This window comes from Polyodon spathula, chromosome 12 (genome assembly GCF_017654505.1).
Source record: "Polyodon spathula isolate WHYD16114869_AA chromosome 12, ASM1765450v1, whole genome shotgun sequence".
NCBI lineage: Eukaryota > Metazoa > Chordata > Actinopteri > Acipenseriformes > Polyodontidae > Polyodon > Polyodon spathula.
Genome location: NC_054545.1, coordinates 11,399,952 through 11,426,841, shown reverse-complemented (window position 1 = coordinate 11,426,841; position 26,890 = coordinate 11,399,952). Strand labels below are relative to the sequence as shown.

General features: G+C 37.1%; 1 protein-coding gene across 2 annotated transcripts in view; it reads left to right on the top strand.

Annotated features, from left to right (window-relative positions):
* Window positions 1-26,890, top strand: part of LOC121324178 (chromatin-remodeling ATPase INO80-like) — a 46,967-nt gene that overhangs the window by 13,932 nt on the left and 6,145 nt on the right. For both annotated transcript variants that reach the window (XM_041265734.1, XM_041265733.1), the window contains exons 15-28: window positions 166-225; window positions 867-1,009; window positions 1,137-1,221; window positions 1,314-1,431; window positions 1,542-1,627; window positions 2,152-2,319; window positions 3,185-3,318; window positions 4,657-4,724; window positions 5,495-5,588; window positions 5,694-5,871; window positions 8,225-8,365; window positions 13,203-13,428; window positions 21,517-21,644; window positions 26,591-26,685. In XM_041265734.1, the coding sequence (XP_041121668.1) occupies window positions 166-225; window positions 867-1,009; window positions 1,137-1,221; window positions 1,314-1,431; window positions 1,542-1,627; window positions 2,152-2,319; window positions 3,185-3,318; window positions 4,657-4,724; window positions 5,495-5,588; window positions 5,694-5,871; window positions 8,225-8,365; window positions 13,203-13,428; window positions 21,517-21,644; window positions 26,591-26,685 (1,724 nt within the window). The remainder of the gene's footprint in view (window positions 1-165; window positions 226-866; window positions 1,010-1,136; window positions 1,222-1,313; window positions 1,432-1,541; window positions 1,628-2,151; window positions 2,320-3,184; window positions 3,319-4,656; window positions 4,725-5,494; window positions 5,589-5,693; window positions 5,872-8,224; window positions 8,366-13,202; window positions 13,429-21,516; window positions 21,645-26,590; window positions 26,686-26,890) is intronic.

Genomic DNA, 26,890 nt, shown 5'->3' with positions numbered 1-26,890 from the left:
CTGTTTGACAGTTGTATATGTGGTTGTACCTTGCCGTGTCACTAATATGTTCCTAAAATTGCTCTATAAAGTACTTCTTAAAAATGCTATGCATTACTAGAGCAGCAATTGTTCCATTTGCCTTTTCTATTTTTTTTTTTTTTTAATGAAATGCATTTGTTTCAGGTGCTGCCTTACTGGGGGAACCCCCATGACAGGAAGGTAATCCGTAAATTTTGGAGTCAGGTAAGGAGAGGATTGCTCTTTATCGATTCCTATTGGTGCGTTTGCTGTGGATGGTGGTTTGACCGATCTGTTTTGATAAAAAATGACAGATAAGACCTAACCTTCATGATTTGGGAACTGCTGGCCCAAACTTGTCAGTTTATATAAAGGTATTCCAATACTGTGAATGTCAAACCAGCTGATGGTTACAGGGCCACCATCTCAGCTCATTTTCAGAGTATAGGGATTTGATTGAACTCATGCGCGTGAATCAATGCCTGAAGCAAAGTGCACACAACTGGACTGTTTTCAAAGCATATTATGCAGGTAAGTACAGTATGACCAATCAGATGGATTTTTTATGCAAGTGGACATGTGTGTCCTCTGTATTGAGATTGAGATTAATTCCCTAAAACCATTCACATCATATTGCCTTTTTTATATCTTATATGTATTTACATGGTTCGTGATTTTGGGGATTATCATAAAATGGATTAATTGAGAATTTCTTCACATTCTGATATGGTGACAGGAAAATTGCATCTGGATTTATTATGGAATGACCTGTATATTATTTACATACCTTGATTATGAGAACCGCATGAAAACCACAGCAAACTATGACAGAAAAACAACACATCAATACTGTTTTCTGTTGGTAGAAAACTTTGTACACGCAAGATGCACCGTTCCACGTGGTGATAACCAGCTACCAGCTTGTCGTCCAGGATGTGAAGTATTTCCAGCGGGTGAAGTGGCAGTACATGGTACTGGATGAGGCACAGGCTCTCAAGAGCAGCACCAGGTAAAACTGTCCCATTAAGCTGGTTTAGCTTTCCATTGCACAAGCAGACTTTTTAAAATCTAAACTGTATTGTTCTTATTTTCACTCATACACGTCATGCTTTTTTTCATGTGGTTTTTTTTTTCAGTGTGCGGTGGAAGATTCTGCTCCAATTTCAGTGTCGAAATCGATTGCTGCTGACAGGAACTCCAATCCAGAACACAATGGCTGAGGTGAGTAAAACTGGTATTACTGAATGCACTTGCTGTCTTCAGTTCCACTTCATATGAAGAGAAATCATTTTGAATTTTTTTTTTCCGTACAGCTCTGGGCACTTTTACATTTCATCATGCCCACTCTGTTTGACTCCCATGAAGAGTTCAATGAGTGGTTTTCTAGAGACATTGAGAGCCATGCGGAAAACAAGTCGGGCATTGACGAGAGTGAGTACCCGTTCAAACTGCTCGATCCCATAGAGATGTGCAGATCTACCTGTATGTGTAACGTGCAGGATTCGATTCCACATGCTCATTTTTATTCTGTTTCGTCTCAGACCAGCTGTCTCGGTTGCACATGATACTGAAGCCCTTCATGTTGAGACGTATTAAGAAGGATGTAGAGAATGAGCTGTCTGATAAGGTATACATTTTGATAATATGATTTCCCCTCTAAAGCATGATGCAGATTGTAGATGTTGGCATATTTGTTTCCTTAAGTAGTCGCGGACCTTCTACACAAAGATTTGTAGCAGTGACTGGGAAACACTGTAATTAGTTTAAGCCGTTCTAATTGCACTTATTTGTGATTATTATCAAATGTATTTATCTCCAACATTCATCATGCATATCATCAGATATTTCCATTTTTGAGAAAGACGCTACTTAGTTTGAAGTGGCTATCCATTAAAAACTTCCAGATTGTAAGGTAAAACAGAGCCAAGTAAACACGTTGTAATGATGTGAATTCACACATAACTGGAAGACTATAAGAGGTAATTAGAGTTTTGGTTTGTTTGTATGTTAAGGATCCACTGCAGAACATCATTAGAGTCATTCAATGGTTTGCCTATAATTATATACTTGAACACTTACATGTTCATGTGAATCAATGAACTAAGCCCCACTTGGTGAATTAACAGCTGAAATGTTATATCTCTATTACAGATTGAAATTCTCATGTACTGTCAACTGACCGTCCGTCAGAAACATCTGTACCAGGCTTTGAAGAACAAAATCTCAATCGAAGACCTTCTCCAGTCTTCAATGGGCACAACACAGCAGGCACAGAACACAACCAGTAGCTTAATGAACCTTGTCATGCAGTTTAGAAAGGTATTTATTTCAATGGCACCGGCTGCATCGCAGTGCACCAGCACAGAGTGATATCTACACGGGTTTCCTGTCTATTCACAAACACAATATAATCATTGAATTGAGCTGACAGCTGAACTATAGGTTTTTGGGATACAAAACAAGGAGCCACCGTTAAATATTCTGGGCTCTGTTCAATTGATCTAAATGGTAGCCGATCTAAATACTACCATTATTGAAATGATTAAAATAAGAGGACTTTGTACAATTGAAGTGTGTATTGGAGTCTCTTTGGTTTATTTGTGTTTAAAACTAAGTAATAGGCCTGGTTTCTTCTTATTTTTTAATATTTTAACAATGGCAGTATTTGGGTTTGCCACACTGTGTAGATCAAATGTTTAGAAGTTCATTGATATCATTTAAAAAAAAAATTACCCCCCCCTTCCGCGCTTGGTACATACTCTGTCTCCCTTTGAATTGATTTTGTTTGTTTAATACCAAGAATTCATAACATACACGTTAATAATAAACAATCAAACAATGTCGTTATATGCACCAATCAGTTTACACACAAATAGAGAGGTGTTTTGGACACAAACTTTGTAGAACTGCCAGGAAAATATTGCTGTCAGAGCTCCTTTGTTTGGAATTGCAGCACTACACCAGTACCTGCTGAATTAAGTTATTGTTGTGTCTATAATCCTGCATATTTACAAAAAGAGTTCAGACAAATTGTCTTCATTGTAATGAAGACATTTAAATGTCCTTTTTTTTGTACTTGTAGTTCGACTTAATATTATACAGTTAACCCTGCAAAAAACGTTGGTTCACATAGGCTAGTTATGTAATTGAATGACATTTTTAAAAAATATTTTTCCATCTGTAGGTGTGTAACCATCCAGATCTGTTTGAACGACAGGAAACCCGATCCCCATTTCACATGTCCTTGAAACCCTATGTCATGTGCAAGCTTCTTTACCGCCAGGGCCTGGTCTCCACATTCAACCAGTGCCGCACCAGGTGGGTGAGCACAAGTTCTTAGCAGTTTATAAAAAAGAAGGATCTAAACGTATTCATTTTCGAAGTATTGAATTCCTTACCTGTTCAATATCCTATGATGTGTTTTTTGTATAATTCCTGTTTTGGATTCGATCATTATTTACCAGGCTTGCTATCTAATGTCTGTTACAATCAGGGGCTTCTAAATGTGGTTTTAGAAATGACCGCCTTAGTAACTGCCCCCTCTGCAAGTGTGTGTTAATAAATAGAAATTCGGTTACAGAAGGGTTGTTTTTTTTTTTCTGTGGAGATCAGTCTAAATTACTTACAGAAAGGATAATAATAAACACACTAAATAGGGCTAGTGTGGGACAACAAGCGTACTCCATTCCCAATCTGAACACTCCATTCGGTTTCACAGCTCTAAAGAGTAAATGGTTTTGGGATTCTAGCCCATGCTTCCCGTAGTGTGCAGTAAATGTGCCGCTCAGCCCTGCGCCCCCTGCCCAACTTTCCAGCTCCCCACTGGATTCACTCCTGGCAAGATTGTTAGCCCACCTTTTTGTCATAACCCCTTCCTCTATTTGACCAAAATCCAATTTATGGCCCCAAGGGAATCTGCTGTGCCCATATGTCCAAAAGGCCTTTATGATATCTCAATACACACAAAGTTTTCTAGTCTTGTCATGTAATTCCCTAAGAAACTTGTGAAAATCAATTTTGTATGTCAATCAGAAATGTACTTTCTTTGTGGGTTTTTTCTTGGTTTTGCAGCCATACTATACTTGTACGTTTGCCAGGTGAAATTTTTAAGTAATGGTTTTGCAGTTGACATGTACCAAGCGATTTTGTATGACAGGTAGCTAGGAAAGTGTTAGTAAAATGCGGTTGATTTTTAAGGTCCTGTAGGTTAGAGCTGTAGTTCTGTTGAGCTGATAGCTGCTTTCTGCTACATTAAGATCTGGCCGTCTGCCATATTGGCATTTAACCCAGCCTGAGGATTGGATTCCTGCTGAGTCATAATTTGTTAGATAGAAAGTTTTGTACTGAGAACATTAAAAAAAGCATAAATAGTATTTTCTTCTGTTTTCAAAATAAGGTGTGTTTATTAATTTGGAATACACCTCATAATTTGTTGACATTAGTAGACTTAAGAAATAAATTACTGTTCCTTCAGCATCCCAGTACTGTGTAGAATATCTGGAATTCCTGAAGCCAGATCAGGAGTAAAAAATTAATTGTCAATGACTTTGCTTTGCAAACATGCAGTACCACTGCAGCTCCTAACTGTTATTCTGTGGCAATGCTGTGTGCTTGTGGAAATGAGACCAGTGTTATGATTTCTTTGTCTTATTGCAGGTTGTTACAGGTCCTCCTTTCGCCATTTGCACCAGATCACATCCATCAGTCCTTATTTCACAGGAAAGGTGAGTGGCTGAAAAAAGAAATACCGCATAGCCTTTCTCTAGAAGACTACTTAGAACTGATCTTATTTCCAGGATACCAGCTCATTTTTGTTTGTAGTTGACATAGACCCACTAGAAAATGTGTGCTCGACTCATAGTTGCTCCAGATGGGAATTATGTTTAGTTGTGGCCAAGAAGGTCTGAAATGAAAGGAGTCATGCATTGGTGAGTGGCCAGGTGGGACTCGCCCTTTCAGTCATACAGTTCTTCACAAAAACAAAATAGAACCACTGATAAGCTGTGGACAACAACCTGACCTATGTAGCAGAACAATGGAACTGATTTTGGGGATAGCATATTATTCCACTAGCTTTGTCACATATGCAGCTTCCAAACACTAAGCCTTTAAATAAATAAATAAATAAATAAATAAAAGTGTGCCCCCTTGATTTTTCAGAATTACTTTTCGTCTTTTGTATGTAAATATCACTTTGCACATTTCCTTCATTTCTTTACAAAATTATTTTGCTGTAAGTCCATATTAAAATATCTATTTGAATAAATAAATAAATAAAGTTTGTAAATAAAATAGATTGTTATGGACACCATAGTCAAATTACAAACACAAATCTACAGACAAAAACGGCAGTCAAGAATGAAATCAATTTTTCAATGATGTTTCTATAACAGAATAGAGCATTTTGTAAACCGTACGCTTTCATTTTGATTCCAGGAGAACCCCAAAAACACACCATGTATTTAAAACATATGCTTTTATTGCTGTTTCGCAGGGAACAATGAGGGCAGTTGCTTCTCTTTCCTGCGGTTTATAGATGTGTCTCCTGCTGAAATGACCAATATAGTGCTTCGAGGAATATTAGTCAGGTGAGTCAGAGAGCGCTTCAATCACGAGGGTTGACCCAATGCTTGTGTGGTAGCAGGAGAGCTTTCTTTTGCCCTCAGTGTTTGACATGTTTGTATCTGTTTCAGGTGGTTAGCTCTTTTTTTGTCTCTGAAGTCTTCTTACCGGCTCTACCAGCAGCGCCTGTGGGCTGCAGGAGGGGGTGAAGCTGAGGCCAAATCTGTGTTTCTAGGCAACAAGGATCTCATTCTGTGGTTGGACTCCCCAACCTCCTTCCCCAGTGTCCAGAGCACTCCAGCATTACAGGTGAGAAGCAGTTTGAATAGGCTTAAAGGGACAGGCTTACCACTGTTTAAATATCCAGTTAGGACCAAACCTGTCGTTTATAGACAAAATACATTTCAGAGTGTTACAGACACCATTAGAGATCAGTTTAATAGACCTGTAGGAGTTTTATTGAAATTCTTAAAGGTTTACATATGGAGTATGATATAGATTAAAGGTGTAATCCTTTTGTGTAAATGACTTTATACCATACAAACTATAACTCGCATTCCATTACAGTGGTTCAAATGTACCAAGGTGCTATAAATTATTACACTTTTTTTTTTTTAAGGTTTTGTGAAAAAAAAATAGTGCCATTTAGTTGTTTTTTTTTTTAAGGGACATCCTTTGCTCCAGTTTATTGTTTGCACCACTTATATCTGTATATCAATAATAGTAGAAAATAAACTTAATGTAAAATCTTAGACAGAAACATTTTTATCAGTGTCTTTGTGACTTGTTTGCCTAAGTGCTAAAGTTTGTATTTTTTTTAGTAGTTCTAAAATATATGTGTAAGCCTGTTGGTTTTGATTGTGGTCTGTTATGAACCATTTCAATATTCAGACAAATTATACCGGAAGCGAAGATGGCACGAGTTATGTCTAAATGTGACAACTGTACTTGGGCTGTGTAAAAAAACTGGTTGAATAATTGAATATAGACGTTTTTAACTGTGTTGCATTGGTTACATAATGAAAACAATGTCTTGTGGTCTTTTGTATGTGAGTGTGTGTATTGCATTCATTCATTCATGCCACTGTAGCATTTGCATGATTATTTAATCTCCCATTGGAAAATCGGGTGAGTTAGCCTACTTAATAATTTATAAAGGCTCTCTGTGTCAGGTTTCAGGGCGAGGGGATCCATTGTGCTGAATGTACTACCACCACCACAGTGTACTGGGGAAGAGGGAGTACAAAATAAAAACATGCTTTCTAAATGCACGGGTTATTGTTGTTATCAACGTTTGCTGTAAATATCATTAATAGAATACATCTCTTTTCATTTAAACAGTTGTTTACCATTTAAACTAGACATACTGTTTGTTTAATCCTCGTTAAACGTTGAAAACACTATATTCCACTTAAAAATTGTATTTCCCTTTACCATTTAAACAATGAAACCTTTACAGCCTTAGTGTTTTTTGGGTTTTTTTGTGCCTGGCTTGGTAAGTTACTGTATTACAATTTTCTCTTTGAGTGTAACTGGAGATCCTCAGTCACTTCAGTAAATGTGACACATTGACTTACAGAACAGCGTTCCCTAGCTCTAACCTGGCATGTCAGGTACACTCTGTACTGTCTGAACACATTAACACAAGCTGGGGTTTTCTTTGTTTGTTTTTTGTTTTTTACTGAAATCTGGACTTGATCAGAATGATTCCAAATGAACTTGTGTAGGAGAATGATGGCGGAAATTTGACTATGCATCCATTTGAATTCTGTTTGTGGCTCAGATACACATTACTAAGTATTAGTTGCTTGTACAAGCACCCTTTAAGAATTCTGTACAGATATATCACTATAGCTATCTAATTAATTGTATTCTTACAGTGCAGAAGAATGGAGTTTGAGGTTACTAGAGGGGGATTTAGGAAAACATTGACACAGTTTAACCATTTACTTTGTAGAAATGTTAAGTCATTTACATTTTCAAATAAAGCAGTCCCAGGAATAGAACCTTAGTCTATTGTTCCATCTAAAGTCTTGTAACACTAGGCTGGACGTTGGTTCTGCTTTCTATATAACTGGAGAGATGCTACTGAGTTACCACCTGCACTGACTTGCCGAGCTCAGACATAACCAGGACCAGCCCTGCTTAGTTTTGTGAGATACAATGTTAAGACTAATTTAAACATGATTTTAAGATTATTATTACATTCACTGTTTAAGCATTCATGTTCATAATTCTACACCAACCAAAATGTGTAAGGATGTACGTATGGATTGTTAATGAACAGACTGGCATTCCTGGTCTTGGCAGAATTATTTTTTAATGATGCCAGTAGGAGGCGCCCTTGTTTTACGTTTCATACTCAGGCGCAAGAGTAAGATTTCTGCTGACACAGAACATTACTAGTTTACTCTTTCCCTTCTCGTTATGGGAAGATCTTGCATTTATAACACAGATGAAGTTGTCGTTTTTTAAATTAAACTCATTTTTTAGTGTTAACTGCTTGTGTGTATTGTTTTTACTGTAGTCATACTTTAAAATGTCTATTTTATTTAGTACAAAGAGCAGGTACTTAATTGGACAAGTTTTTATTCATGAGAATTTTAAGTTACGCATGTTGTTACTGCCTTTATCTGAAATGTGGTTTATTTTTGTTTTGCAGGACCTCATTTTCACTAGCCAGAATAGTTTAGTCATAGGCCATGCAGACCTGGTTATACACCGAAGGAAATCGGCTACCTCAACCATCCGGCAATGCCAACGAACAGAACTTCCAAAATTTCTGTTCAACTCTATACCGCGGGTAAGGCTAACGCATGCTTTGGGGAAAGAGCATGCTTAATTAAAAAATGTGAAACCGCCAAACGATCAATAAATGACGTCATGTTACTAGTCCTAGTGTTGCTGCCTCAGTCTCACTTGCATAGTTCACTTCACTCAGTGAAATGGTTTCTATGTTTACTAAGTCTATTAGGATAGCCTAGATGTATTTGCAATATTTGCTTTGTGGGTGGCTAAGCAATTTTATTGGGGTTGTTATTTCATCAGAATACATCTGTCTAGGTATGCCAATATACCATCTACACCTTGTTAATCTTTAGGTGTTATATAGGTTTTTGGTTGATTTTTTGTTAAACAAATGACTTAGTAAGAGGCATGATTTGCTAGAAATCATGTAAGAATGGAAAACAGAAACCCAGCAGTAGGTCACATCTCAAAATACATAACACATTTATCTAAACACCATAGCTATTTCACTTACATGAAAAAGAATGTGAGCTTTATGTGTTATCAAACAAGAAAGTTTCTCTAGTATTGAGGTGTAAAAGGTTAACCCTTTAGCATTGTGGCATACCATTTTTTGAGTAATTTGTACTGTATTCCTTTTTTTTTTCAAATATATTTTATATATTACATTTTCATTACTTGAGTATTACATTGCTTTTCCTTTACATACTGAAAACAGCTTCTTAGTCTCCACAGATAGGAATGTTTCAAGTGCTGAAAAGAAGCTTGTTTTCCATGTTACTACAGATTGTCTGTGTTGTTTTATTGGCCAATAAAGGAGAAGTACATCCAGCTATTATAGTGCTTCCCAGTTATAGACCATATTATGCTGCTGTCGACCATCTGGCTAATAGGCAGCATGTTAAGGGAGTGCTTGGTTTTTCATTGCTTGTTGTGAAAGCAATCGGTTTGGAGATGCATGCCGTAGTAAATCAGTAAAACAAAAACTGCCTTGGGAAGGCATTACATGTGGCTCAGGTGTACTTGGATGTTGTATAACAACGATATCCTTATCTTGTAAACATGTGTTGGGTGTTTGGTTGCGGCTGTTGAATCAAGTGTTGTATTTAAAAGAAGCAGTGTAAGATAATCCAGGAGTACGCTGGCTGCTATCTGCTGATATGTCCTGGCTACCTGTCTTTTGATAAACTGAATTTAATAATGTTGCTGACTGTTTCTGTGGTGACTTCGTGGTGGAGGGGTGTGTTTGTATTAACATTTAACATTTGTCATGTCCTTGTTCTTCACTTATTTGACTTTTAACTTGAATTGAGTGTTGCAGTCCACGGGAAGGCATTATAAAGCTCTGCTAAGGAAGGCCTGTTTTTTGGCCTGTGGTTTCTGTGAAAACTGTCCTGGGAAAGTCTGAATGTCTGTCACATAGCTGACCCTGTGACTATTTCATAAAATTATGTGATACTTTATTCTGTACCATGAAACAAAATGCTGCCTTATAACATTGTTTCTTTGTGACCAATCTGGTAAAAGCACAGCCACGTGGTACCGTGTGCAGGATGAGTACTATAGTGCAGGTTTGCGTCCTAGATGTCCAAAGTCACTGGTCTTCGCTGGGGATTCCAAAGGAAGCACTGCACTGGCTCTGGCGCTCTGGCGGGTTAGGGAGACAAAACTGTCAGGGATCATTTCTCCTCATCACACTGACATTTTTCTTTTTTCAAAATGGAGCATTAATGAAGTGATATATACTTGGACATAGGCTAACAAAGATTTAGGAGCGTGACTAAAATCAATAAGTCAAAATAGTCAAAATTCAGATTTAATGGGTGTACTTCTTAAAGCAATGTCTCATTTAATGAGTTATTGCAGGAAATCTACAATCATAATTCAAAGTGAATAAGTCCGGTCTGAAGAGGGTTTATTTCTCTTGGCAGCTGATTCTTTGGGAAAGCAAATTTTGACTTCTCATTATAATGGCAGGAAACAATCTGACAATAAGTGCAATCTGACATTAACAAATTGTGCGTGGTTTGCCCATCCAGAACTAGCAGAAATTAACTGGAACAGCGAGATAGGGATTAAATGCTGCGTCTGAAAGTCGTTCAACAGGATTCGAGGTGTGAGAGAGAGAGGCCACTGATGGATGAGCTGAGTCGTTTCAGATTGTAGTTGTAGGGTTGCAAAGTGACATCTATTGAGTTTTATTACCCGTGACAAGACCAGTGATCTGCAAACAAAGGTTGTCATAAAACACCTGCTGGTTTTTTTTAACCAATAAACAGAAAACTGTTGAATGATGAACTTTAACCAATTGGATACACTGTATATCACTGAAAATAAGTAGTTTAGTAATCTCTTTTTGTCCCCAGTGAGAAAATTATGTGCATCCATTAATTTCTCAGTTGTTTTGGGGAATTTGTTTCAAACTATTTTTTACAAACTGCTACCTTACTTTCTAGCACCAACCCATAATGCTTTATTAATGATCAGGTTTGTGATTATACCAGACATCAGTGTGCAGTTTGAGATGATTAAGCATGTAAAGCAGACACATTCAGGCATATAAAAAGGCAGGTATTTAGAAAAAGATCTGTAATTCATCGCGATTGAGCAAGGATGGAACTTTGTTTTTATATATAAGGTTCTCAAAACCTAATCAGATTACCATCTTATTCCCACACATACCTCCTAGTAAACTCATGTCCTTATATAGTACTTGTAGTTTCTAGATGTATAACTCCAGTTTGCCCAAAGCTGAATTTATTGTCTCCATCTCCCAAGCTGAATGTGAGCTCCCCAGGGCCTCAACACACACAAGTCCTGTTGTCAGCACCATCGAAAGAATATATACAAAACTGTACTGCCCTGCTTAAAACATAGCGCTCGGCCTGTAAACTCACAAACAGCAAGATGTACCCTATCCCTCAAATACTGTACATAAGTCATTATTAGTTTAGGGTGTTTCTTATGCAATAAAAGCATACAATAAATTGAAGGAATTGCAAAAAATTACATTTGTTAATAATAATTGGTAAAACACAAGTATAAATAAAAACTAACAAATAATAGTCATAGTATTTTTTTCTAGAATGATCTAAGCATTTGTAAACTCTTTTTCCAATTTAAACACAATTATATTTTAGAGGAGCACATATTAGGTTTATAAACTTACAGGTACAGTAAATATAGATTTATGGAACAATTAGAATGAATGTATTGTTTTAGTATTATGCATGCTTAGAGTCATATAGCAGTTGTAGTTTACCAAAGCAACATAGGTAACCTACTTTATCGCCTCAAAGAAAGGGACTTGACAAGGAGTGCCACTACTGCTGCTTTCTGTCTCTGCCCACACTGGTACATGTTTGCTTTAAATACACTTGAGACATGAAGACTGAATTTAGAAACTTAATCTTTGTCTTGATGGCTGTTAAAGAGGGATAATAAACCTGTTTAAGAAAGATAACGGCAGATCAAACAGCTTGCCCTTCACAAGTCATCTCACTTTTACCACATGTGTGATGGCTGACAATATCCCAGCAATGCTAGTACAAAAAGATGAATAGTATGTCTTTATCATCTTAAATATGAAATGTGTGAATGTTTAAAATTATTATAAAAATGTATATTATTATTATTATTTGTATTAATATTTTTAACAAGCATTCCTTGAATGTTTAAGTATATTTCCATGTCTTCTGGGAAGTAACTGCACTAATCTTTTTATTGAATTCATTCAACTCGGCAGACGTCTCCACTAAAAAAAAGGCATGCAGCTAGTGTAGGAAAAATAACTGTTCAGCAACAGACCAGTTAATTGGGCTGATCGTCCATATTCCTATTTCTTATTCTTGTGTGACTGGTTTCCTTACAAGACATTGACACAATGTTATAGTAATGTTTTGCAAAGTTACTTAGTATTGAAAGAGTTAATGTCAGTTTGGCACCATTCCAAAAATATGTTTACTTCATCTAAACACACACTTCTACTTTGCAACTTACCATACTTTATAAAGAAAGTTTCCAAAATAGTTCCCATTATTGTAAAGAGAACACAATTGTTTTAGACTAGTCTGGAAGAGGAGATGTGTGCTTGACCCCTTCTTACTCCCTGTCAAGGGAACTCAATTCCAGGAAATTCCCCTCAAAAGGTTAGCGGTCTGTGGGCCGCTGCTGGTTCGGAGGTGCACACGTAGTCTGTTCAGGTAAAGAGCAGCCGAGCCGTTAGAGGTCAACGCTGAGCCATTTTCTTCAACTACCTTGTTGATTCAGAAATAAAGAGATAAATGCAGAGATACCTGATTGCATTTATTGAAGGTGACTTTGTTTTTTTTCCTGGCAATCTGAACTGTCCCAAGAGACAGCGAAACAGTAAATAAAACCTCACTTTCAGTTCACAAACTGAAGCACTCTTTTTCCACTGGCAGCAATTACTGTAGACTCGCAAGCAAAGGGCTGGTAAGATAGAAACATCTGATAAACGGTAATGAGAAACAAAAAATTTAGGGACTGCTGTTATCTAGGGACTGCTGTTATCTAGAGAACTGCCATTGCATTATTACTGTAGCACACCATGTTTTGCTTGAATATGGTAATACAGCAAAAACAAAATCGTTTTTTTTCCAAAACAGGAATGAAGACAAGGGTGCATTATTCTTTAAATGTACTCCCATTTGGTTAAAATAGAAGAGTCCAAGATAATGTTACAAAATTTAGAAACTGTTACTTAGTTGTTTTCTCCTTTTAAAAATATATTAATGCCATGCCTCTTGTGTGTGTGTATGAATCTTTTTTTTTTATATATATTGTTTTCCTTCTATTGTTGTCCTCTCAGTTGCTATTGAAAATGTTATGTTCAGGTTTCTCAGTACTTCTCTGTCTCTTGCTTTCTCTAGATAACAGCAGTCCCTATGGATCAATACTGTAATGACCGCAGTGCTGATTATGAGTGGAGGGTGACGAGAGATGGCGGGGGTCTCATGGTCAAGCAGTGCTTCATGTATGGAGCTCCAGAGCTGGCAAGCAATTGGGTGGGGCACCGGCCATCGTTTTTCCCCGAGAGCCCTGGGGGTGTGATGGCACTCTACCCACGACACGGCTGGTCCTTCATCAGGATCCCAGGTATGACAGTAAGGGGGTTCAAACACCAGAGTAGTTATATCAGCTGAATTACTGAACAGAAGAATGAGGGTGTAGTGGCTGTAATAGACAAACCCACTGTTCTGTTTGTTGGCTTTACACTGTAATCCTTTTTCTTGCTATTTCTGTAAAATATTCATCTTGTATAAGCAAAATGCAGATAGAAAATCATGAAATGTGCCAGAGACTGGTATGCACTGTTTTACAGCCCTCGTCTGTTGCATTTTCATGATTGTTAATTTAGTTACAAGCCATTTACGTTTTGATCAGAACAGTGCTCAGAAGGGATTACAATACATTTAATAATGTTGCCTCTTTAAGGCCAGCTCGAAACATAAACAGTTTAGGCTTTGTGAAATGATCAAGATAAGTGCACAGATCTCCAAGAGGAAAAAACACCCACTCTGTGCCAAATCACTTGATCTTTCCCAGACTGGTTAAAAAAAAAGTCTGTAAAAACTTCAGCAAGGTCACACCAGAGGCTGAGACCAAGGCAAGGGTGAGCTGGGGATGAGAACTATCCCACAACACTCCAGGCTCCAGAGAAGACTGCTGTCAGCTATTTTGTTATAATTTACTACATCAGGTGTGTCAAACTGGGATCCTACGGCCATTCAGACCCTTGTTAGGGACAAATGACGAAACCCAGTGCAAGAAGCTGTATATCTCTGTTACTAAAGAATGCTTAGAAACAGAAAAAAAGTAATAAATTGACTGTACTTCACTTTGTGCTACAAAAACACAGTCTGTTTTTAGGGGTCTGTTCAGTGCAATGGTAGCGCTGTAGTGCTTTGTTTGGGTCTAAAGTGGCATTGGTCATCTGCTGAGAGACCCTGCCTTTGGGACAATTTTGAACTTGAGATACACAGGGTATGAGCAACTGTATAGGAGGGAAGTACCTTTGTAAATGTGTTGATCAACGAATGCTTGGTTATTATCAAGACTTTTTACAAATACGTTAACAACAATAATGTAGTTATAGAACTTAATTTAGTTATTGATGTTTTAAATTGAAGAGGAAATAAACAATGGCTACAGTTAAGAAAACCCTAAAATGAATCCTACCAAAAACAAAATGAAAAAAAAAGCAAGCTTGTGTTTTGTACACATTTACACAGCCACTCATGTATTTCTACCCACATTCCCCTATGCGTTTGTATACAGACAAAGTGAAATACACACTTGTACCGTCTGAGATCAATTCTGCAGACCTCTATGGACATAAATAAATACTGTTCAAGTGTATTTAAAAAAAAAAAATACAGCTTTTGTTTAATCTTTTCATCAAATAATAAAAGTAGGCTGTACTTTAAACAAAAAAAAAAAACTTTTGTTTTTAGAGCATTAATTTGAAGGACTAAACAGTCTTATATACAGACTCGCTTACAATGGGGTTAGATGTTCTTTTATTGCAAACTCTAGACCCAGATTCCAGAGTCATAGAAATCGTCTGAAAGCACGTTGGTACTCTGTCCAAGTCTGTGGGAAACATTTAGTTCCCTTCCTGTTCTTTGAAAGAAAAATGTGCTCCTGTAAAAAAGCAGGAAATATCCTGATTCTTTTGAAATCAGCAAAACTTTTGAGGGTTACATTGTTGTTTAGAGTGAGAGCTTGTAAGGCTATCGTATTCAAAGCAGCAGTCCTTCATTAATTTTAACTACAGTTTGTTTCATGGAATTGAACTGGCAGAGTGTTTAGAGATACATGTCATAATGCTATTGTTTTAAATTCAATTTGGATTTGCAAGTAATCAAGAAGAAAGCATTACTTCTTGTTAACAGTATGGATTTCATCTCCACTGTTCCGAGAGTGTAAATGTATCCATGTACAGGAGAGGGAGAGGATCGCGCCAAGGAGGAGGTAATACGTCTATACAAACAAGAACATACAGTGCCTATAGAAAGTCTACACCCTCTTTCAAAATTTTCACCTTTTTGTTGCCTTATAGCCTGGAATGAAAATGCATTCTTTTTTTTTCTTTCTTTTTTTTCATTTATCTGAATATCCTACCCCACAACTTCCAAGTGAAAAAAATATTCTAGAAATTTGTAGAAACGTAATTAAAAATAAAAACTAAAATAGCTCGGTTGGATAAGTGACTGCCCCCCTTGTAATAGAATTCCTAAATTAGCTCAGCTGTAACCAATTGCCTTCAAAATCACACACCAAGTTAAGTGGCCTCCACCTGTGTTAAGTTGTAGCGATTCACATGATTTCAAGATAAATTCAGCAATTCCTGTAGGTTCCCTCTGCTGGGTAATGCATTTCAAAGCAAAGCCTCAACCATGCGCACCAAGGCTCTTTCAAAAGAACTCTGGGACAAAGTTGTTGATCAGGGGATGGGTATAAAAAAATATTAAAGGCCTTGAACATGCCTTGGAACACGGTCAAGAGGATTATTAAGAAGTGGAAGGTGTATGGCACCACCAAGACCCTGCCTAGATCAGGCCGTCCCTCCAAACTGGATGACCGAGCAAGAAGGAGACTGATCAGAGAGGCTACCAAGAGGCCAATGGCAACTTAGTAAGAGCTACAGGCTTTTATGGCCAAGACTGGTCAAAGTGTGCATGTGACAACAATATCCCAAGCACTCCACAAATCTGGCCTATATGGTAGGGTGGCAAAAAGGAAGCCATTTCTCAAGAAAGCCCACCTTGAATCCCGTTTTAAAGTATGCACAAAAACACTCAGGAGATTCTGTAGCCATGTGGCAAAAAGTTTTATGGTCTGATAAAAATAAAATTGAACTTTTTGGCATAAGTGCAAAGCGTTATGTTTGATGCAAACCCAACACAGCGCTTCACCCAAAGAACATCATCCCTATTGTGAAGCATGGTGGTGGCAGCATCATGTTATGGGGATGTTTCTCATCGCCCGGGACTGGGGCAGGATAGAAGTGAAAATGAATGGAGCAAAGTATAAAGAAGTCTTTGGGGAAAACTTGCTGCCCTCTGCAAGAAAGCTAAAACTGGGACGGAAGTTCACCTTTCAGCAGGACAACAACCGAAAGCACACAGCCAAAGCTACACTGGAGTGGCTAAGGAACAAAAAGGTAAATGTCCTTGAGTGGCCCAGTCAGAGCCCGACCTAAATTCAATCGAAACTTTGTGGCATGACTTGAAGATTGCTGTCAATCAACACTCCCCAAGGAACTTGACCAGTTTTGTAAAGAAAAATGGTCAAATATTGCCAAATCAAATATGGTGTGTAGGTAAATGGAAAAAATCCTAATTTAAATGCATGAAACTCTGAGACACTGACACAACAAAATGTGAAAAAAGTTCAAGGTGGTGTAGACTTTCTATAGGCACTGTATTTGCTTTTATATGCCTTAAAATGGCTCTTATTTGAAATTGAAAATTGAAATTGATCTCTATTGATTTTATTTGAATATGCTCTTAATCGCTACTGAATGTACTGTATTTTGTAGTGTAATACTTAGCAACAACTGCAGTAAATCGCTGTGGTTAAGGGGCATCTGCTAAGAAAATAAACAAATAGTTTTTTTGAATAATGAAGTCTACTGGTTCAATGTTCGTTTTTGGTTACTCAAAAGCTGAAAAACGAACAAGGAAAAACAAGCTGGTTCCTTCTTTGTTTTCTCTAGCCTATATTCAAAAGCTGAAAAACGAAAAAAGAAAGTTATTTAAAAAAAACAAAACAAAAAACAAACAAACAGCATTCCATTTCATAACTCGTACAGCAATCCGTAGGCTATTTGTTTTTCCCATGTACATCATGCACTACAAAGTCAGGTTATGATGACTGCACTTATTATAAGCTACTCTAACAATCTGTGAAAAAACCAGTTGCAGAATTCTGCGTGCAGACTACACTGCACAGTGAAGCTTGCAAATGAATAATTTAGCTCGCCTTATTAGTGCATATTATTAGATTAGTGAATAGAGTGGTCACACCTTACTTTTTGCACGCAGTATAGGTTTCCCTTGCCATGCATTATTTCAGGTAACTTACCACCGTTTAGTGCATGAGGTCCTGTATACATACATATATATCTAAAAAAGCTAACTCTTATTTTCTGTGTTGAGTATATTGAACATTCTGCTATATAAATAGAAAATCAACCATGATTAATCTGTCAGTCAGGTTATTTACATTTACAGTGATAAATGACTGGTGAAAACAGGATGGAACATGAATTTTGAGAATTGATTATACATCAGTAGAGTTCGTTTACAGCATCTGAACAGTAGATGGAGACATTGCAACTCAAATGTAGATTTTTTTCCCCTAAAAAATTGATCAGTACTTAAGTTTGTGAACTCAGAAGTGTGACTAAATTCTATTTTTAGTGCTAGTTGTGTAATATTGCAATGAAAAGCATTTATTAAAAGTCAAATTGACTACATAATTAACCTGAAGTTGTATTGCACTGTATTGCTGCAAAAGGAGGTAGCATATGATATGTCAATTAAGATCCACAGTGCAACTAGTGTGATAGTGAATTATAGGCTATACAGCAGAAACTCCTATTACCCATGGAAGGGAAATGGTTAACCTTGCTTAGGCAATTTATCTGCCATGTATATCGGCTGGCAACAGGATATAAAACGTCCTGAAATAAGATGGTGCTGAGAATCACAATTCAATGGAAGTCTGCAATGGAATATAGCCTTATGATAAAGTACACTAAAGGAATAACCAGGAAATATCTTTAAGCACCCTGGAGGAAGAAAAGAAAAAAAAAATAAGCAAGCCAGTCTAATTGTAAGCCTACTCTATAACGTACACAATTACTGGGCTTCCTTGATTGGAAAAGTATAAAGGTGAGCTGATATAAATAACTGTGAATATGCTGATTCCTGTGTTATTGTCATTATTTTTTTGTGTTTTTGTTTATGTAATTATTGATTTCAAACGTAAACAGTTTCCTCTCGTGTTGTTGACCTTTTTGCTTAACTGCATCAAGCTGTTTACCAGGACATCTACCGTCATCTTCCAGCCTTTGGTTTGCCTATATGGAAACATGATTATTTTAATAATATTATGTATAATAAAACAGAAACTGCTTGTCTGCCTGTTCCAGTAATTAGTAAACACCAGTTCTGGTGGATTTTTAATTGGGTCAAACATTGGACATTTGTTTGCATAAGACATCGAATTACGTAATGTTTCATAAAAATTGTTTTTGGTATAAACAGTTTGGTTTTGCTAAATGATGCTTAGAACCAACAATTTACTATACCCATAGAAAGGTTGTTTGTATATAATTGAAACCTCGAGAAAAAGCTGAAACTCAAATTGGTCTATTACGGCAATTGAATAAAAATGTGTCTCTGTCATTACTTAATTTCAGAGTTTTAAATATTGATTTAATCAAAGGCTGTATTCTATTAGAGTAGTAAGTCATGCAGTGTGATTGGTATGATACATTTCATTGGAGAGAATGCTGATCTGAAATGGGCTGTATGCACAGCACACTTTTTCAGGACTGTTACAATAAAGTGCAGACAGCACAAAGTCTTTCATTTTAAAATCTTCCTCTTCAAACTATGCCTGGTAAGACAGTGTTATTACTGTGGCTGGACTACGTGATATTTACACATTGCGTTTTGCTGTGTTTCATCATCAAAACCAAACACAGTTACACATAAGCAAACCAGATTGCAATCCCTAATGATGCTAAGTTAATTAGATGAATTTTGATGGTGAAGCATGATACAGTTTGTGTTGTCTTTTCTGTCTTAAAAGCTTGCAGGCCATATTTGATTTATAAATGTGTTCCTACAGGGAAGTACAATGGAATGAATCAACAGGAGCAGTTATTATAACCATGCATGTGCTATAACATACAGTATGTGTTGTGAATGTATCCCTAATGGGGCTAAATACTAACAGAGAATGTTTGCACGTGCGGTCATTTACTGTTAAAATTAAAACAACATTCAATTAAAAAAAAGCAAAAAAAAAAACATACATTGGCTTGTATTAATATAGTAGTTTGGGATTTTTTTTTAAAGTAATCTGTCAGTTACAAGTTACTTAAACAAAATTATTACAGTAATGTATTGTTTTTTAAGAAAGTTACAAATAGTTACTTCTCTGGCACAGTTTAAATTTGACAGAGATTTTTATTTTTTCCGGTTTGGTCAGGTTGCAGCTCAAAGTATAATTAAATGCGGTATGATTTACTACTGAAAGGTATTCTGGGTTCCATATAATTGCACTAACATGCTTTTTAGAAAGGTAGGTTATGGGTTTTAGATGTGCCTCTGTCCTGAAGATGATAATTTATTACAGAAGCCTTGGCTTCATTAAGGCTCTGATGTGTTCCTTTATGACACATCAAGCGAGTGACCTTACCCCCCTGCTGACCTCAGCAGTGGAAAGAGGTCCAGGTTCATTGGCAGCACACATTTGCATGCAGGTGAGGAAGACAGAAGATTCCACAGAAATATGGAGCCCACCAATTCAGACTTTATGAAATAATCTCACAACAGACTCCCGTTGAAAAGATTAATGAAGAAACCGTCCCAATTTTGCAACAAGCTTCTTTCTTGCATTGGGCAAGTAATAGCAACGTATTCACTCAGAATCAAAGAAATACCATTTTCTTTACGCAAAAGTAAAAAAAGAAAACAGCACAGCTGCAGCAATGATATGAGTAGAAAGCTGTTACCATTAATAGAAACATCTGACTCCAAAAGGATTCTCTAGTCAAACACTATTGATTTTATTTAACCCTGTTGTAAGTTTATGTGTATTTTTTTAAAATATGAATTTCAGTGCATTGCAAATCAAACATCTTGTAATCACTTCTTCCAAATTAGAGTGCTTTATCTGTTAGGCTCTGTTGCTACTGTAGCTTGCGAAACTATTCACAGCGGGGATGACTGTTCTGGATTGACCTCATGAGAGCTGGTGAAGCAGCCATGACTGTCTTGCATTGGTCAGTTACATTAGAGAATCATGTTATTGTAGAGGAGTGAAAAAATTGTTGGGTGAAGGCATTATTTATTAATTGTGAAGAAAAAAAAGACATAATTCTTTAACATAAGTTATTGAGGGTCTTAGATTCTGGAGTTATATGAGGGAACCTGTCTGTCTGTCTGTCTGTCTGTCCATTTCTGTTTTTCTATTCTATCTCTGCATTGTACTCTTCAGTGAATAGGTTACCTGTGTCAGTCTAAAGAGCTCCCATTCTGGTGCCAGCAATTCATCACAGCAATAGTGCTATTGAGAGAACGCAAAAATGCTAATCCTTTATATCAGGATCCCAGTTAAAGGAATATTTAAAATAATACAAAAGTAATTGAAGACTAAAAATATACAATATGGGTGATCTGCAGTGCTATGGTTGTGCTCTGGCCATGTGTAGCTCCCCTAATATTCTTTTACAAAATCAGCCAGTGGTGCCAAATTAGCGCTCATTTTTGGTTGGTCTTGTGAAGGGTGGTCTCTTTGAGTGGGAGTTCTGCTGAAGCAGTGTGCGCCACATGAGACTAGCACAGCTGTTGGAGAAAGAGTGGTTTTCAAGTGCTTTGGCCTGTGTCATATTCACATTTAAGGTCTCTGATTAGGCCCTTCATCAACCTGTGCATTAACTGACCTCCTACCACAAGGTCCCCAACATCTCACTATGGGTGTTGTATTGGAAATATACTCAATGAAGGTTTTAGTGACGTTATATATTTCTGGCAGTTATTGACATAAAATCCTTGGCAAGTTTAACATTTATTCATAAATTCCTCAAGTCAGATTATTGTAATATGACCGTTTGCATCAGTCAAAAAAGTCTCATTGAATTATTATCTCCCACTTGGAATGCATGAGTGTATGTAATATATCTCTGTTCGTCCATCTGTAGATTTATACAGTAGTTCATGGTGATCTTTTTGATGAAACTGGTGAAAATGACCTGGAAGTAATACAGTAAAAGAGTGTACGGTAGTACTGCACAATCCTTGAAAGGGGAGAGGTCAGCTGCACCTTTAACTCTGTGCAATAAACCCTGCCTATACCAACATCCGATAATATTTGTTTATTATTTATTGCAGGTATTCCGTATCAGTAACAGTATGTTTTGTTGTTTTTTTTGTTCCTGTTCAGACAAGGAGACTTTGATCACGGACAGTGGGAAGCTGCACACTCTGGACCTGCTCTTGACCAGGTTGAAATCTCATGGACACCGAGTCCTCATCTACTCTCAGATGACTCGAATGATAGACCTGCTGGAGGTAACTGCAGTGCATTACAATGCCATATATTATTCTGTAGCGCCTTTCCTTTCCAAGCAGAGTGTGGGGTATCCATAGTTCACGTTTCCAGTGTATTTCCGATTGATGTTTTGCCACTAGATGTCGCTGTATTAACATTAACGAGTTACGATTTTGTTCAAGTAAGTGTAACAGATTACTTTTTAAAAGTAACTTCCCAACACTAATGGCACAGCTCTTCTTTTGCTTTCAGAATCATAACCCTATAAGAGGGATGCTACTAAGTGATTGATAGCAGTATAGATATTGTAGCAGTAGTATAAACTCCTATGGAAAGATAGTGTAGAACATACATGTTTCACGTGCGTTTGTAGTTTAACCACTTCATTATACAGTATTGAGTGATCGCTATTCTGAGCTGTTAAAAGTCCAGAATTGTTTGGTTCATTTCACTGACACCATGCAACTCATTTTTGGAGACTGTAGTGCCTTGCCAAGAATTGAATAATTAAGGGGGTGTTGCAATTTCTGCACATTTCCAATGACTGCATATTTCTCTTAGTTAGGGATATATTGTTCAACTGAAACAAAAAAAAAATTGTTTGAAGGTGTACAAGAACTAACCTGTTCTGTGGTTTAATTTCTGCAAGCTCTCGTTTCTATTTAAATTAGCCATCTTTCTCAACCACCATATGGAAGCAAATATTGATTTAACAGAACAATCCTCAGTTCAACAGAGCGTTGTTTGCAGTAAATGTGTCCTTAGTGGAAAAGCTCATGAAACAACAGAAGCATAATTTTCACAGCAGTGAAAACCCTACATTATCAATGCAGTAATTGGTGAATTCACCAACGTTAATCTTAGCTAACTGTTTTTATACTACTGAATAAGTGTTTGTATCCAATGAAATTGGTTCCAGGAGTCCATTAGATATCTGAGGGAGTCATTATACTCATTGTAGTTACTTTATTAACATCGGGGCATTCTAAATTAATAATGTCAGATATGTCAAAGTACACTACTGCATGTATACTATACAAAGAAAATCTGTGAAAAGTAATGGACAATTTACAAGACAGCATTCCAAAAATTCAATGCAATCATAAAGATTTTGGAGTTATGCTGTCTTTCCATGCAAGGATTATAGGGAGTTGGGAGTTGATTTTTTGTGTTATAGATATGGTTTTTGTAATACTCTCTTTGCAAGTTAACCAGCGTGTGTGATCCACTCCATTGAATCAGACGGAAATGACCAATTTTACCGTACATTCTGAGAACATGTTTTTCATCTCCCCGACACCCTCTTCCCCTCTGCAGAACAGATTTATCAGTGTGGAAAATTGGTAATTAGTGTGGCTTCAGCTGCGGAGAGCAGCCAGGAGAGAGAGAGAGAGAGAGAGAGAGAGATGCACGCACCAGTTAAGGCACTGTAGGATCCAAGCATACACAGAAACACCGTTCTTTTGTTTTCAGGAATTATTCTCAAACAGCAAGTGATCAATCACTGCATAAGTCTGAAAGGCATTAATATTGCATTGATTGGAGCAAAGATGTTATGCAGACATACTTGAGTGATCTGAACAGCTGCCGATGTAAATACCACTCTTTAAATCTATATTAATCCTGCTGGTGCTTTTAACCAAAGGTGATTTATTGACCCACTTATTAAAATTAGTACATTATAATACAATTACAATTAAACGTACAGTAGTCCTCAGAAAACCAGTTAAATACCTATCAGGAAGGTGGTATTAAGATCCACCACTGTTTTAGATCATTAAAACAGACACACACTTCATATCAGTAAAGTGCCATCTTGCTTGGTAAACATGACAAGTGAGCCTCCTTCTCAAAATATCTCTCCTGATTGGACAAAAGACAAAATGTTTAAGAATCCTGTTTTCTCGCTGGGCTCACATATGTTTCGTGGATTTGTTGACAAGGGTCTTGATTTTTAGAGAGCGAAAGGCAGTTTACCTGTATTGGTTGTAAATGCAGGTTTATCATTTATAGGTGCTCAGACTGCTACATCATGTAGTGGATGAAAAGCCATCACATCGCATTTACTTATGGGGAATTAAATGGCTTAATGAGACACCATTTACCTGAAGCCTGACTGCATAGTGGAGGGAAAAAGTGATGGTCATCTTGTGCAAAGTGGAAGCTGACTAAAGGGAAATCTGTCACAGTAGTTTCCTTGATTACTAAATTAACTTAGACATGTTCACTTCCTCTGGGGGAAAAACAGCTCAAGAAATACAAAAAGGCAGTTCTTTATCAACACTGGATTTTAACGCTTGAATTCCCTCACTAAACCACTGTTGAAATCGTGTGTAATTTTGTATTTGGGACCCCAAAGACTATCTGCATTGTTGCATTGAAAGATTTGTAAACATAATTCAGACGAACTAAGTTTATTGAAAGCAGACATTCATATTAGTTGTATTAGCAGAATCCTGGAATGCTCTCTTGGTTGCTAAAAGGAGTATGGGCTAGTTGTTATGCTTGAAGCGTGCAGTGAACAGTAATGTCTAATCTTATAGAGTATGCACGTGTAATTCTATTCAGTCCTGAATTTGGATGATGACTTTGGCCATGTGTTTTAAATTTGTTGATCTGTATGCAGTTGTGTATTATTTTTCATCCTATGATGACTCAACTGCACATAAAGATTACAGTAAGAATAATTGAAATACATACATTTGAAATACGTGGGGACTGCTGCATGCATTTTTGTTAAGGGAATGGTAAGTCTACCATGTCTTGCTTGTGTGTTTTGTTTTTGTTTTATGCTTTTTAATAAAAAATTTTGTGGGCTGCACAATCTATTTTTGCATTCGATTACAAATATCTAGTCCAGGTTAAAAATAGTGGAATCTGGTTAGGTCTCAGTTAGACACAGTACTCCATATCTTGTGAGACCATAGCATTTAAATGGTAATATAGTTTAAGAGCTATTTATTATTTTGAAATGGATCATTTAGATTGGATTTCAACATGAACATCTTGAGCAGACTTATTTGAGATAAGGGAGGGAGGGAGGGAGGGAGCGAGCGAGCATGTATTCACTGACTCGACCTAAATCTAATTTACAGGGGTAACATCATTACAAATCAGTCCAAAAGACCATTCACAAGAGCACTTCATCATCAGCATGGCAATGACCCGCACTAGAACCAGAGGTCACATTGTGTTCATTAAGACCTCCAGTTAAATGCTGACCAATGGACGTGGTCATAAATTAAGGGAACAAAAAACTGATGGGATGAATGGAGAAAGATAGACACCTTGTAAAACAAGGATAGAGATATTGAGGCACCCAAACCTACTCGATTTCAGTAAACTACAGATCATTGTTGAACAGATTGTGTTGCAGCTTTCCATCCTGTGGAGGAATTGGCGGCAGTTATCATTAAGGAATGATCACGTATCCCTTTAGAACAATTTAAAGACCTTCTAGATGACTAGTCCTGTGGCTGCCTTGTTAACAGTGCAGTCGCAGGTGTTTTGATCAGTCAGCAAGCAAACCGTTGCCAGCAGACAATGGTGTTTATTTATTTTTGTTTTTTTTCTAAGAAGTTTTCTGCCAGTAACCAGCCAGGTTCCAGGATATCCATGTTTTATTACCGGCACGTTATTTGAAGTTTGATCATCACAGTGCAGACACTGTGCTACTGGTTATGCTTCTGCCCCTTGTAAATGATTTGCAGACAGTATTCCAGACTGAAGAATAAAGCAGAAGTTATTTGGCAGATGTTCTCCATTTATAGTGTGTAAACAAGAATGAGTTTGTGTACAGTGCCACTGGTCTGCTTTCCTGCAGTGGTGATAGTCATTTACATTACATCTCCATCAAGAAACAAAAAAGTATAAAAAGTTATTGTGCAGTAAATTTCACACTGCATTATCAGCTACCTGGCATAATTAAAAAAATATAATACTGGTACCTGGAAACTCTAAAAAAAGAGAAAACAGTCACAGCACCTGCGTTTGGTCTAATCTCACAACGATACTGCCTCAAGGCTTGTTGTGCATTGTGTGTGTTTTGTTTTTCATGGAGCGTAACTGGTAGCAATAGATTTTAGTTTCTTTGTGCCAGGATTAGACATTTTATTAGGCGATAATGCCTGTAGAGGGCAGAACAGCACTATGTGCATGGGTTTGCCTCATATCCATGGTTTGTTGAGTCAGTGCTATGAAACCTACCCTAGGATGACTTTTTCATTTTGGCACCTCCTATCCTTATACAGTACTGGATTTAAAAAAGTTCAGAATAACAAAACAATCAGCAACTGTGATAATGATAATTGATCATGTTTGGGGTTTTATGCAGCGTTAGCATTCAATAATTGTACAGAGTTACGGTACTTTTTAAAAGCCACTATAAAGATAGCTGTGTCATACATACTTGTGTTAGCCCCAGTATTCCCATGTTGGTGTACGCAACACCCTGTCATGTACATACACTCTAAATATACAATGGGAAACAACAGCAGCACTCCTTTTATAATATTTTTACCTCCGCATTTACGGTTGAGTGTTTAGACAGTCATGTGTCCTGTACAGTATATTCCAGCACCCCTACAGCCCTTCATCAATGCCAGAGGGTGACTGATTCTGTTAGATGTTCCTGGAACAATACCAGTTTGGCACTTCTGTCACTGTTTGGAGCTACCGTGCTGTTCTCTTATTCATTTGCTGAAAGCTAATATTAAAAGCTAAATTTTTCTTCACTATAATACCAGATATTCCTTTGCCAGTGCTGCTTCCAGGCACATTAAATAAAGCACACTCCTTAACAAAGGGAAGTGTTTGTTCTCAACAGAGCAAAATGTATACAGTGGCTCTACAAGAAGAACCAAAAGTAAGAGGCAATGTTGCATTTATTTTAGCTATGATATAAGTAGCTTAAAACAACAATACTCCCATAAATCATGAAATTCATTTCTGTATATTTTATTTCCAGGAGTATATGGTTTTTCGCAAGCATACATACATGAGGCTAGATGGGTCTTCGAAGATTTCGGAGAGGCGTGACATGGTGGCAGATTTTCAGAGCAGGTATGTCTCCAGGCATTCACAGAAGTCTTTTCAATTGAATTGCTGTTATGTTTTTGTGGTGATATTTATTGTGCAATCACTAAAATGGCATTATACATTAGAGATGGCATATAATTGCTGTGCTGGATGTATCCTATTTTATTTAGCTCTGACATTATATTAAGGGCTTTTATGGTAATCACTAATGCATCACAGATATCTAAAA